The 10,922-nt window shown below is 48.5% G+C and overlaps 3 protein-coding genes across 5 annotated transcripts in view; 2 read left to right on the top strand and 1 right to left on the bottom strand.

Annotated features, from left to right (window-relative positions):
- The window catches only part of CLTB (clathrin light chain B), a 27,943-nt gene extending 18,160 nt beyond the window's left edge, over positions 1-9,783 (top strand). Inside the window, exon 5 of one of the 2 annotated variants that reach the window (XM_006923176.3) lies at positions 9,302-9,783. In XM_006923176.3, coding sequence (XP_006923238.1) covers positions 9,302-9,473 — 172 coding nt within the window. In that variant the 3' untranslated portion in view covers positions 9,474-9,783. The remainder of the gene's footprint in view (positions 1-9,301) is intronic. The other variant, XM_006923177.3, reaches the window with a different exon arrangement.
- HIGD2A (HIG1 hypoxia inducible domain family member 2A) lies at positions 1,470-2,451 on the bottom strand. Its single transcript, XM_006923174.3, has 2 exons — positions 2,238-2,451; positions 1,470-1,887 (listed from the first exon to the last, which is right to left on the bottom strand). Exons 1-2 carry the CDS (start codon positions 2,389-2,391, stop codon positions 1,721-1,723), a joined length of 321 nt encoding a protein of 106 aa, XP_006923236.1. The 5' UTR covers positions 2,392-2,451; the 3' UTR covers positions 1,470-1,720.
- NOP16 (NOP16 nucleolar protein) lies at positions 2,570-6,992 on the top strand. 2 transcript variants are annotated; one of them, XM_015598176.2, is made up of 5 exons: positions 2,570-2,783; positions 2,873-2,981; positions 4,153-4,222; positions 5,909-6,015; positions 6,658-6,992. In XM_015598176.2, the coding sequence occupies exons 1-5, from the start codon at positions 2,677-2,679 to the stop codon at positions 6,976-6,978; spliced, it is 714 nt and encodes a 237-aa protein (XP_015453662.1). In that variant the 5' UTR covers positions 2,570-2,676; the 3' UTR covers positions 6,979-6,992. The 2 variants fall into 2 exon arrangements, with proteins under 2 accessions (XP_015453662.1, XP_006923237.1); XM_006923175.3 differs by having other exon boundaries at positions 2,610-2,783; positions 6,570-6,992.
- Positions 9,784-10,922: the final 1,139 nt, after the last annotated feature.

Raw genomic sequence — 10,922 nt, 5'->3', positions numbered from 1 at the left:
CCCCCCTTCCTTGGGATCGGCCGGGTCCCTCGGTGTGGTGCGCCCACTGCGGTCCCTCATTCAGCTGTGCCCCTCTGTGGATTGGGGATAAATGTCCAGTGACCACACCTCTTCCCCTTCTGGCCGAGGTTGCAAACTGGCTACATTCAATATTGTGACCTGCATAGTGCTTAAAAAGATCTGAGTAATTGCCAACCATATTAGTTTCCTAGGGCTATTGTAACAAAGTACCATAGTGTCTGGGTTAGAACAGAAATTTATTGTCTCATCGTTTTGGAGGTCAGAAGTCTGAATTCAGGGTGTCAGCAGGGCATGGTCCCTCTGAAGTCACTTGGGAGGGATCTGTTGCAGTCTTCGAGCTTCTGGCAGCCTTCGGGGTTCTTTGGCTTGTAGATGCATCACTACATCCTGAGTTCATCTTCACATCACCTGTCCTTTATACATATCTGTCTCTGACAAAATTTCCCCTTTTAATAAGGACACCAGTCATATTGGTTTAGGGTTCACCTTAATGATCTCATTTTAACTTGAGTACCTCTGTAAAGATGCAAATAAGGTCACATCTGAGGTACTGGGTTAGGATTTCAACCTATCTTTTTGTGGGGACACAATAATGCCTACAGTTAAAAAGCAGTGACTGTCTTTAGAAGTGCCATAGTCCTTACCACTTCATAGCTGTTCTTTGAATCTCAAGGCCAAGGTCACCACAATGTACTGTTCTACATTCAGTCTTTGCCCTACATCTGAGAGATCATAGTGGGGGCAAAAAACTTAGTTGGCCCTGGTCATACACTCCTCCATTTAGAACTCCAGACTGTGTTATGGTGCTCAAAAGTGTATGTATCTTCTTCAGGCCCTGTTTGGCAGCTTGCAGCTGGTGCTGAAACTGACAGTAACACGTAGAACGAATCTGGGTCTCAATACTTTAGCGCTATCACAGACCAGGAACACCTGTTGGGAGGCTTTACATGAACGTGAAAGTCATGGGTTACCTGTTTTCTAGAGTTTGCTAAGGTCTCAGGCCTCCTTTTTTCCTTAACCCTAAGACACTAGGTACACAAACCACTAACGAGCTTTGAGACTATGCTCTGTTACACCACACTGCTTCTGTGAGCCTGTTTTCTGTTCTGTGAGATGCACCAAGAACCAAGCAGAGATGGTCTAGATCAGTGGAATCTTAAGTGTTCTCAGGAAGGAGTGGGGAGAGGAGCATGGCCCTCTGACAGGGCCATGGCAGGCCTCATCTGAAAGAAATTTCTACTGAAAGTTTGAAATTTGTTGGGAAGATCCATGTTTTTCCCCAAATAGTTGCACCCTAGGGAATCTCTAGTTTTAACCGGTACCCCAGGTGCAGGAAAGTTAGGAATCATTAGATGATATGATTTCTAATCGTCCCTTCCATCTTTAGATTGTTCCCTAGAACCAAAAACCAAGAACTTTGGGGATGAGACAGAATGAATTCATCAAACTACAAGTGGATCAGAGTTTATTAAGTAGGGAGTAGAGAATGTGTGGCACAAATAAACCTATGCAACACTCCAACCGAACCGAACCTGAGATTCCTGAAAAAATTCTGTCGGTTAGCAATTGGCCGCTTCCATCCCCACTGACACGGGGGCTTGTCAGGGGCGATGAGGGAATACGTCCCGTGCAGGACCGGTGGTTACGCCTGGGGCTGGTTATGATATCCGCGAAGCTTTCAAGGCCATGCCGCGCAGGCTTACGGTCGAGACTTCAGAGCGGACGCAGCCAGACCCACCAAGATGGCTACGATCGTGAAGCCCTGGGCGGCGATCCGGGTGCGCATCATGAGCTGGGAACGCTGGCTCTGACCCCGGTGGAAGCAATAGAGGCCGTAGGTAAGGGCGGCCGCCGTGCTCAGGCAGCCTGAGGAGGGGACAAAGCAGGTGGGGAGTGGCATGTCCAGTCCCTGAGACGTCTCTCCCCGCTTAAGGCTTCCCTCCTCGGTCAAAATCTCTGAACGGCAGCAGGGGGATGGAGGGAACGAGGTGGGGTAAGATGGTCCCGAGAGGGGACTCGGACTTACATAGTCCTGGTCACTGAATCCCACCCTGCTCCTGCTTTAATCAAGTTCAAGCCACATCGCCCCGGCCCCTCTTCGGCATATTTCTGGTCCAGTCTCATTTCGGTCCCTCCTGGCGTCTCCGTCCTTCCCTATTTCATTCCTCCCGACATCTCTGTCCTTTCGGCCTACAGTTCCTTCAGTACCCGCTTACCTAGAGGTACCATTGGGTTCTCGCGGGTCTTGCGAAGGAACTTTTCCTTGAAACTTTCCGTAGTGCTGTAGACACTGGGGCTCATGCCCTCAACGACGGGGGGTTGTGATGGTTCAAAGGGTGTCCCCGGAGTCACAGAGCCAGGAGTCGTCATGTCTCCGCTACCAGCAGTAAGGGAAAATGGGGACCTTAAACTACGCCTTCTGATTACGTCACGAAAGGGGGCGGAGAAAACGAGTTTGCTAAGCATTGTACGCAGGCGCCACAGCTCATTGCATTCTGGGAGTCGTAGTAATCAGCAGTGTAAATCTATGGGGACGACTACATTTTCCAGAAAGCCTGTCAAAAGCCATGCGCATTCTCGCCGGAAGGAGTTTGCTACACGAGGTCGTGGGAGTGAGAGCGCGGACTCTGAGTTACCGGTGTGGTGTTCAGCGCGATGCCCAAGGCCAAGGGAAAGACCCGGAGGCAGAAGTTCGGTTACAATGTTAACCGAAAGCGTCTTAACCGTAATGCTAGACGGAAGGCAGCGCCGCGAATCGAATGGTGAGGGGGGCCGGAGTTCAGGAGGCTGGGGGCCCGGGCCGGGTTGGCCGGCCAGATGACAGTTCTGTGATCTCACTCTTTGCCCGTAGCTCCCACATTCGACATGCCTGGGACCACGCCAAATCAGTGCGGCAGAACCTGGCTGAGATGGGGTTGGCAATGGACCCCAACAAGGCGGTGCCCCTCCGTAAGAGAAAGGTATTGATATGACAGAGTCCCGGTCCTTGCCCCCGCAGTATTTAGCTGGGCTTCAGAACTTGATCCTGCCCATTACCTCCCTCATGCCCTTCCTGGATTTGCGATCTCCCCACAGCCCACTCGGCCAGTCTGCACTCACATGGTTGAGGGTCCCTTTTAGAACTACCTCGTATTCTCTCCCTAGCACACATTGGACTGGGGTTCCCTTTTCCTTCTCAACTCTTTTTTTCCCTCTGAAATTAACCTGTTTAGGTCCCTTAGTAACTCAATAGTATTTTTCAGAATTTATTTTTTTCTGCCTGTAGCTTTCCTAAGAAGGACTCCCCAGAGTTTGAGATCTTTACTTAATATTCTTTATACTTCCCCCCAGTCATCCAGTCACCTCAGGCATCCAATCTTGAGGCTTCCTTGGTGCTAGTTTCCCTGGAATAAGTCATTTTCTGGACCACCCTTTCAAAAATAGCACCCTTTCTCACTCAGTAAATTCTTCTGGTTTTGTTTTCATTCATAGCACTTGTAAATATTTGATGGTAATTTATATATTTATTTGTTCATCTGTTGTTTGTGCCTCATTCCCTAATTGTTTAAATCCTCTTGGGGACAACGACTTTATGTTTTGTTCAGTACTAAATCTCTAGTACTTGGAATGTGACTGTGACTAGTGTTCAGTAAATAGTTAACCTACTGAGTGAGCTTGTTGATTGAACTTGTCCTCAAATTCACACTTGATTTTAGGCAAGTTTCTTTTTATCCCTTTATGCCAGAGGGAAATGGTAGTACTGTTTCTAGAACAGATGTAAAGCTGCGGCCAAACACTGTCAGATTATGCCTCTTCATAGACAAGATAACCGAAGTCTTCCCCTCTTTGTCAATTATGGAGCGCTTTCATGTGAGTTGTTTCATTCGATTATCACCTAAGAGGCGAGGCAGGCAAGGGGCATTATGGCAATTTCATAGATAGGCACAGAAAGAGAAATTGCTTGTTTGAGTCTCTTGGGAACCATGAAGCCTCCAGGGCATTGGATCTTCTTATCATCTATTCCTGCCTGACCTCCTATCAAGATCCTTATGGGTAATGCAGTTGTGTTGGGATGGGCAGGAGCTTCTAGAATTTTTCCTCATCCAGGATCCTTTCTTTGCCTACTGGTCTCATTGGCTCTGTTTGCTGCAGGTCAAGGCCATGGAGATGGACGCAGTGGAGAGGCCTCAGGAACTTGTGCGGAAACCCTATGTGCTAAATGGTGAGTGCTGGCCACATTTCCACTAGGTCACCATCCTACACTGTTAGGGCTGGAAAGAGTCCTCACAGGTCCTCATTTTATACTTGGAGAATGCAAGGTTGAGAGGGAAGAAGTGAGCAGCTCCAGGGTTCACAGTTAGGACTGTGTCCCCAGCTGGGACAGTTTCAGTCTAATGACTACACTCAAGTTTAGTGAGGTCAGAGGTGTTCAGGTCCCTAGAGGATGGAAAAGAAACAGTTAAGTCTCAGGCATTAAAGCTATAGTGACTATTAAAGCAGAAGAGTAAATTCTTTAGGAAAGCAGGAATACTCTAGAATTCTCCACACATCTTTTGTCTGACCTGTCTGAGATTTTTTTTTTTTTAATTTTTATGAGTTTATTGGAGCCAAACTGACAACATTGTTGGGAAGCAAGATCTCAAATGCTTTCCTGTCTGAGATTTTTACCTCCTGAAGGCAGAATGATTTGAATGGCTGGACATTTGATATAGAATCCCTTGAGTTCCTGTCTTTCATGTATCAGTGATTCTCATCAGAATTACTATACTGGGTTATGTACACAAAACCATGTACTTATTATAGGCAAAGCTAATTTTAAAAAGTTTTAATTCTTTAAAAAATTTTTATGGGGTGGCTCCATAGTGTAGTGGTTAGTACATCTGTTTTACATGCAGAAGGTTCTGGGTTCGTGCCCCAGGTGGTGCCACGGACCATACCCCAGGTGCGCGCCACAAGCACTTGGGAGGGGGAGGCCTTCAGAGATCCAGTTCTTAAAAAGGGAAATGGCAACATCCATGGGTCAGAGGTGGAAATGAGGGGGGAGAGGGAATTAAAGAGGGGGAAAAAATTTTTATTGTGGTAAAAAACAGATTACATAAAATTTACTACCCTAATCATTTTTAAATCTATAGTTTAGTAGTGTTCAGCATATTCACATTGTCATGCAGAAGATCTCTAGAACTCTTGCATCTTCAGAACCTAAACTATCCACATTAAACAACAGCTTTCCATTTCCCCCTCTTAACCCCTGGCAACCAAAGCAAAGATAATTTTGACTATAAGCAATTTTAGCACTTAACTCCTGGAGAAGATTTGACCACCTTGTTTCCGTGAACTAGTTTTCTTCATAGATGAGAAATAGGGAGTTTTTGCCTAGCTATTTTAAAAGCGAAGCCATTATTGGCTTCATATCTTGACTTTTTCCCTCACATGGAGCATAGAGGGCCCTGGGCTTGGCCTTAGGCCCTAGTTGCTATAGCTCTCATTTATTTCCATATCTTGTATTGTTGTAATACTTCAAGAAAAGAGGTTCTGAGAGTTTTAGAGCTGGAAGGGAGCCCTGTCCTGTGGGCAGGCAACATTTCTTCATCTCTGTCCCCAGGACCTGGCACTAAGTAAAGATTATTAGTTTGGTGCTTTACTTTTTAACTCATCTGAGGCTCAAAGAGGTGACGTGCCTTTCAGGTAGTTGCCATACTGATAGAAGATTGTGCATAGGCAGAGCCTGGGATCCAAGGGTCTGGAGAAGAAGGTTCTATTACTATATATGGGGATGGAGAGACAGAGCCCATTAGATGGCTGGTGTAGCATCTCTTGTGGCTCGGGATTTGGTGAAGAGGTGACTAGGCAGCTCAAATAGTGTAGGAAGCAACACCTCATTCCTTGTCTTTGGTTTCTCTCACCTTAGACCTGGAGGCAGAAGCCAGCCTCCCAGAAAAGAAAGGAAATACGCTGTCTCGGGACCTCATAGACTATGTACGCTACATGGTGGAGAACCATGGGGAGGACTACAAGGTGAGTGGCTCTGGCTTGCCAGGAAGAAACACTGGACCCACTGCAAAGGCACTCTGGACTGTTCGTGATCTGATCTCCTCGCCTAGGGCCTATTTCCTGAAACTGAGTGGAAACAGTGGGAAGACAGACTCTAGGAAATGGATCCCACTGACAGAATGCTTATAGATGGGATAGACTGGGTGGCTATCTGATGGATATGTTGTTTCCCTTGCATGGTATTTTTAAAGAACTTGAACAAGTTGCTATTTTAATCATGGGCGGTTTCAAATAAAAGTCCATATTTTTTGCTTCTCTTAAAAATCAAAAGATCTGGGTATACTGATGACCGTGCCCAGATGGCAGTAGTCGGCTATGGATGGAGCATGAGCTGCTCCGCTGGCCTCAGCTCCTGCCTGGTCCCTGAGGCCATCTGCACCCATTTCTCCAAATATACAGTGGCTTTTGAAGTGAGGAATCTGAGCCTCTGGGATAGGAAGTGGCTTGCCTACCACTGGCAGAGCTAGGATTTGAACATTTGCTTGTCCAGTCCTCAAGTGGCCCTTCTCTCTTCTTAGGCAATGGCCCGGGATGAGAAGAATTACTATCAAGACACCCCGAAACAGATTCGGAATAAGATCAACGTCTATAAGCGTTTTTACCCAGCGGAATGGCAAGCCTTTGTTGATTCTTTGCAGAAAAATAAGATGGAGGTTGAATGACTGGTTTACTCTGCCCAGGCTGAGGCTTCCTTCTGGACCCAAGAAGCTGGAACCAGGGTTTAAGGCAAAGAAGGGTGTGTGGCTACAAATGAGGCTAGCCAAACCCCATGGAATCAAAAGGTTTTCTTCTTTCTCACTCCCATCTCTGGGGAAGGAACTGCCTCCCAGAGACTCCAATTTCTTCTGGAGGCTCCGGGAAAAGCCAGAACCTGCTGTTTTCACAGTTGATGGTTTGTTTGAATATACTCTGTACAGAATAAAATAAGGCTCTTTTACTTCTCTGATGGTTTTGTGTTTGCCCCTCCCAGCTAAGCACTGCAGCCACCCCTATAAGAACCTACTCAGCCAGGGCAGGGAGGCACATCATGTGCCACATTCATGTGCCCTCCTAGGCATAGCCTCTTCCCCCTTCCCCTTTCCTGGTTCCCTGGCCCTGCCTTGGTTTCCCACACAGTAGTCCCATTAATCCTTCTACAGAAATCTGCCAGGAACCCTGGGCTTCTTGGAAGGGGCCTGCCTTGCCATTACTAGCCCCACTCCTAGGCTGGGGGTTGTTGGACTGGTTCTCCACACCCTAGCCTGAGGCTGGCTGTGGCTTAACTGATAGAGGTTGAGCAGCTGGCTCCTGGTCTGCGTTCTGCCTGCCCTCAATGCTCATCTTCAGGTTGCTTGATGATCTTCAGGTGTTGGCCTTGGCCTGAAGGGAACCCGAGGGCCCAAACCTGCTTTCTCAGACTGGTGGATTGCTGAATACCACCCTAATGTGTGTCAAGCCCTGGGCTACACATTGCATGGCCATTCTCTGGGGCCAGGCCTGTAAGGAGGAGGTGATGACTGTTCCATAGCAGGATCACAAGCAGGGTGTAGGATGGTCACTGGGCATTTGAGACTTTGTCCTCAGCTATTAATAATACAGAAACCTTATTCCTAAGATTTCTCCTGGAAGCATGTAAAGTTCTTTCATCACTGCTCTTGAAAAGGAGGGTGTAGTGTTTTCACATGGATCGTTTTGCATAAAACCCTATAGGGTGTGTGGTTTTATTATCATCTTACAGGTAAAGAAACAGGCTTGAGAGATGTTAATGGGGGTTTTGACTTCAGGTCTTTAAAACAGCTAAAACTAGGCTTTCACATGTTGTCCTCCCCTTTGGCTCCTGAAGGAGTCCATCTATCCCACATCATCACAACAGGCTGGGAGAGTCCCAGAAGCCCCTCCCGTATCAGACCCAGCCTAGACTGCAGCAGTGACTGGCCACTAAGCATGGCGAGCACAGCCTTTTGGGTCTAGTCTGCAACAGAACTGCGGGCCTTTGTTCTTTGGCCTCATAATTTTGGTCCTTCACAGCAGCATCCCAAATTCAGGCCTTTGACTAGGCTGGCCCCTTTCCTTATTTCGTTACCCAGTTAAGTTGCTAATTTTTGGAAACCTTTCCTACCACTGTCCCCCGTCCCTCAGGCTTTGTAAGTGTCCTGTAGTCCCCGTGCCCCAGACTTCTGTAGCAATAGCTATCACAGTCATAACTGCCTTTTAATCTGCTTGACATCTTCAACTGGGCAAGTGTGGGGACCTTGCCTGGTTGTCCTCGGTCCCCGGCCCCATGCAGTTGTTCGGGGAAGGCTTGTGCCGTGGCTGACAGCATAGGCCCTTCGGACAGGACAGAAGGGTGAGATTATCATCAGCACCTCTCTGCAGAGGACCAGGAGGGTGTGGCAGACTGACTTCATCCCGTACCCAGTCCTTACAGCTGGTTCCATGGAGTCAGTGCAAACTGGTTTGGTTGGTTTGATTATAACCAAAAGCAAAGCGTTGAATGGAACAAGCAGTCCAGAGGCTGTGGCTCCACAGAGAACAGTCACTCTGGGCTAAAAACTGCAGTGCCGGCAAACGTGCTTAGGCTATGGTGGAGTCTGTCCCCATCGCTGCTCCACCGATGCAAATTAGCACATGGAGGGCTTTGAAAGTCTGCCTTTAAAGATCTTCCTTAACTGTTTTCTTTACATATTTGACCACGATTCTTACCTGGAGACACTTACAGGGTACACAGAACACTGAGGCAATGCTGAGCCAGGCACTTGAGTGAGTTAGGTGGTTAGTCAAGCCCTGTCTCTGCCAAGTTTTTGGAAACACTGAAAATAGCTGAGGTGCCATGTTAGCTCCCCCATGGGCCTCTAGGTGTCAGGAGCCCAGGCCGGAAATCTCCATGGAGGTAATGACCAGAGAGTGCCTAGGCTGGGAGATGGGAGGGCTACTCTAACTTGGGAGGCAAGGGAAGATTTCTGTGAAGGGGTAAGGTCTGCGCTCAGTCCTGAATGACAAAAAGCAGCAAGACATGAGTAGGTCTGGGGAAGAGCATTCCAGGAAGACGTGACAGCAAGTGCAGAGGCCCTGAGGCAGGACCAAACCAGGCTTCCTCTGATGCCAAGGCTGTTCCTGGGGGCCTGAGGTCAGAGGAAACAGGGCTGGGGAGGAGACCGCTGGACCAAGCAGCCCAGAGAAGGCTGGGTAAAGCCGCCTGGCTCAGTGGGGGCAGAGGGTCATTGACGCAGGGGAAGACAGATCTGAGACCTCTGCCTATCTCCACCTGCAGCGCATCCGAGGAGGCTTTTGTGAAAGAATCCAAGGAGGACACCCCGGGCACAGAGTGGGAGAAGGTGGCCCAGCTGTGCGACTTCAACCCCAAGAGCAGCAAGCAGTGCAAAGACGTGTCCCGCCTGCGTTCGGTGCTCATGTCCCTGAAGCAGACGCCGCTGTCCCGCTAGGTGCCTGCCACAAGCATGGCCACAGAGAGTGGGTCGGGCAGAGGTGGAGCACCTGCTTTGGGCAGGAGGGAAATGCCTCCAGCAGCTGCTCCTTCTCCACACAGCCTGCTCCATTCGACCCTGTCTCCCAGGGCTGGGAGTGGGACCCGCACCCGTCTCACCTCCGTTCCCTCCTGGCCCTACGGCCCAGCACCTCACACCTCAGTCCACAAAATTGTGACTGTCTTTCTGATGTATTTTTGTCCTTGGCTTAAAGGGTGTGTTGTTAACTCTTTTACACTTATTTATCATCATTCTCATTTCTCTGGAAGCCCCAGCTGGAGTCAGGGCTCAGTTTGTGCTTAGATCTCTCCCAGCTTTGGCCTTGAGACAAAGCGAGGCTATTCCCCTGTAAACCCAGGGACTCCCAGCTGGAAGTGGGTGTCCCAAGCCCTCTGTGTCCGCTGCCTGCACCCCCAAGGAGGAAAGACAACCTCTCACAGAATGTTTTTGCAACCTTGATCCTTCCTGATCCTTGAACAAGCCTGTGAGATAGGGATTCTGTCACACAGCCTCAGACACCAAGGCTCCCAGAGGGTAAGTGGGAGGGAAGAGGCAAGACCAGCGGTTCTCAGTGGAGGCTCTGTCTAAGCCTGGAGAGAGGCTGGTGAAGGTAGCCTGTGTCAGACCCCCTTCCTTGGGATCGGCCGGGCCCCTCGGGGTGGTACGCCCACTGCGGTCCCTCATTCAGCTGTGCCCCTCTGTGGATTGGGGATAAATGTCCAGTGACCACACCTCTTCCCCTTCTGGCCGAGGTTGCAAACTGGCTACATTCAATATTGTGACCTGCATAGTGCTTAAAAAGATCTGAGTAATTGCCAACCATATTAGTTTCCTAGGGCTATTGTAACAAAGTACCATAGTGTCTGGGTTAGAACAGAAATTTATTGTCTCATCGTTTTGGAGGTCAGAAGTCTGAATTCAGGGTGTCAGCAGGGCATGGTCCCTCTGAAGTCACTTGGGAGGGATCTGTTGCAGTCTTCGAGCTTCTGGCAGCCTTCGGGGTTCTTTGGCTTGTAGATGCATCACTACATCCTGAGTTCATCTTCACATCACCTGTCCTTTATACATATCTGTCTCTGACAAAATTTCCCCTTTTAATAAGGACACCAGTCATATTGGTTTAGGGTTCACCTTAATGATCTCATTTTAACTTGAGTACCTCTGTAAAGATGCAAATAAGGTCACATCTGAGGTACTGGGTTAGGATTTCAACCTATTTTTTTTTTGTGGGGACACAAATGCCTACAGTTAAAAAGCAGTGACTGTCTTTAGAAGTGCCATAGTCCTTACCACTTCATAGCTGTTCTTTGAATCTTGAGGCCAAGGTCACCACAATGTACTGTTCTATGTTCAGTCTTTGCTTTACAGCTGAGAGACCATGGTGGGGGCCAGAAATTTATATGCATC

Source organism: Pteropus alecto, unplaced genomic scaffold (genome assembly GCF_000325575.1).
Source record: "Pteropus alecto unplaced genomic scaffold, ASM32557v1 scaffold78, whole genome shotgun sequence".
Classification (NCBI taxonomy): Eukaryota; Metazoa; Chordata; class Mammalia; order Chiroptera; family Pteropodidae; genus Pteropus; species Pteropus alecto.
The sequence above is the reverse complement of the archived record's forward strand: the minus strand, read 5'-3'. Positions and strand labels throughout refer to the sequence as shown.

Coding starts and splice junctions, on each gene's coding strand:
- HIGD2A (XM_006923174.3), bottom strand. CDS start 2,391: ATGACGACTCCTGGCTCTGTGACTCCGGGGACACCCTTTGAACCATCA. Junction 1,888..2,237: donor GAACCCAATGGTACCTCTAG/GTAAGCGGGTAC, acceptor TCCCCTCCTCAG/GCTGCCTGAGCACGGCGGCC.
- NOP16 (XM_015598176.2), top strand. CDS start 2,677: ATGCCCAAGGCCAAGGGAAAGACCCGGAGGCAGAAGTTCGGTTACAAT. Junction 2,784..2,872: donor GCAGCGCCGCGAATCGAATG/GTGAGGGGGGCC, acceptor CTTTGCCCGTAG/CTCCCACATTCGACATGCCT. Junction 6,016..6,657: donor ACCATGGGGAGGACTACAAG/GTGAGTGGCTCT, acceptor GTTTTTACCCAG/CGGAATGGCAAGCCTTTGTT.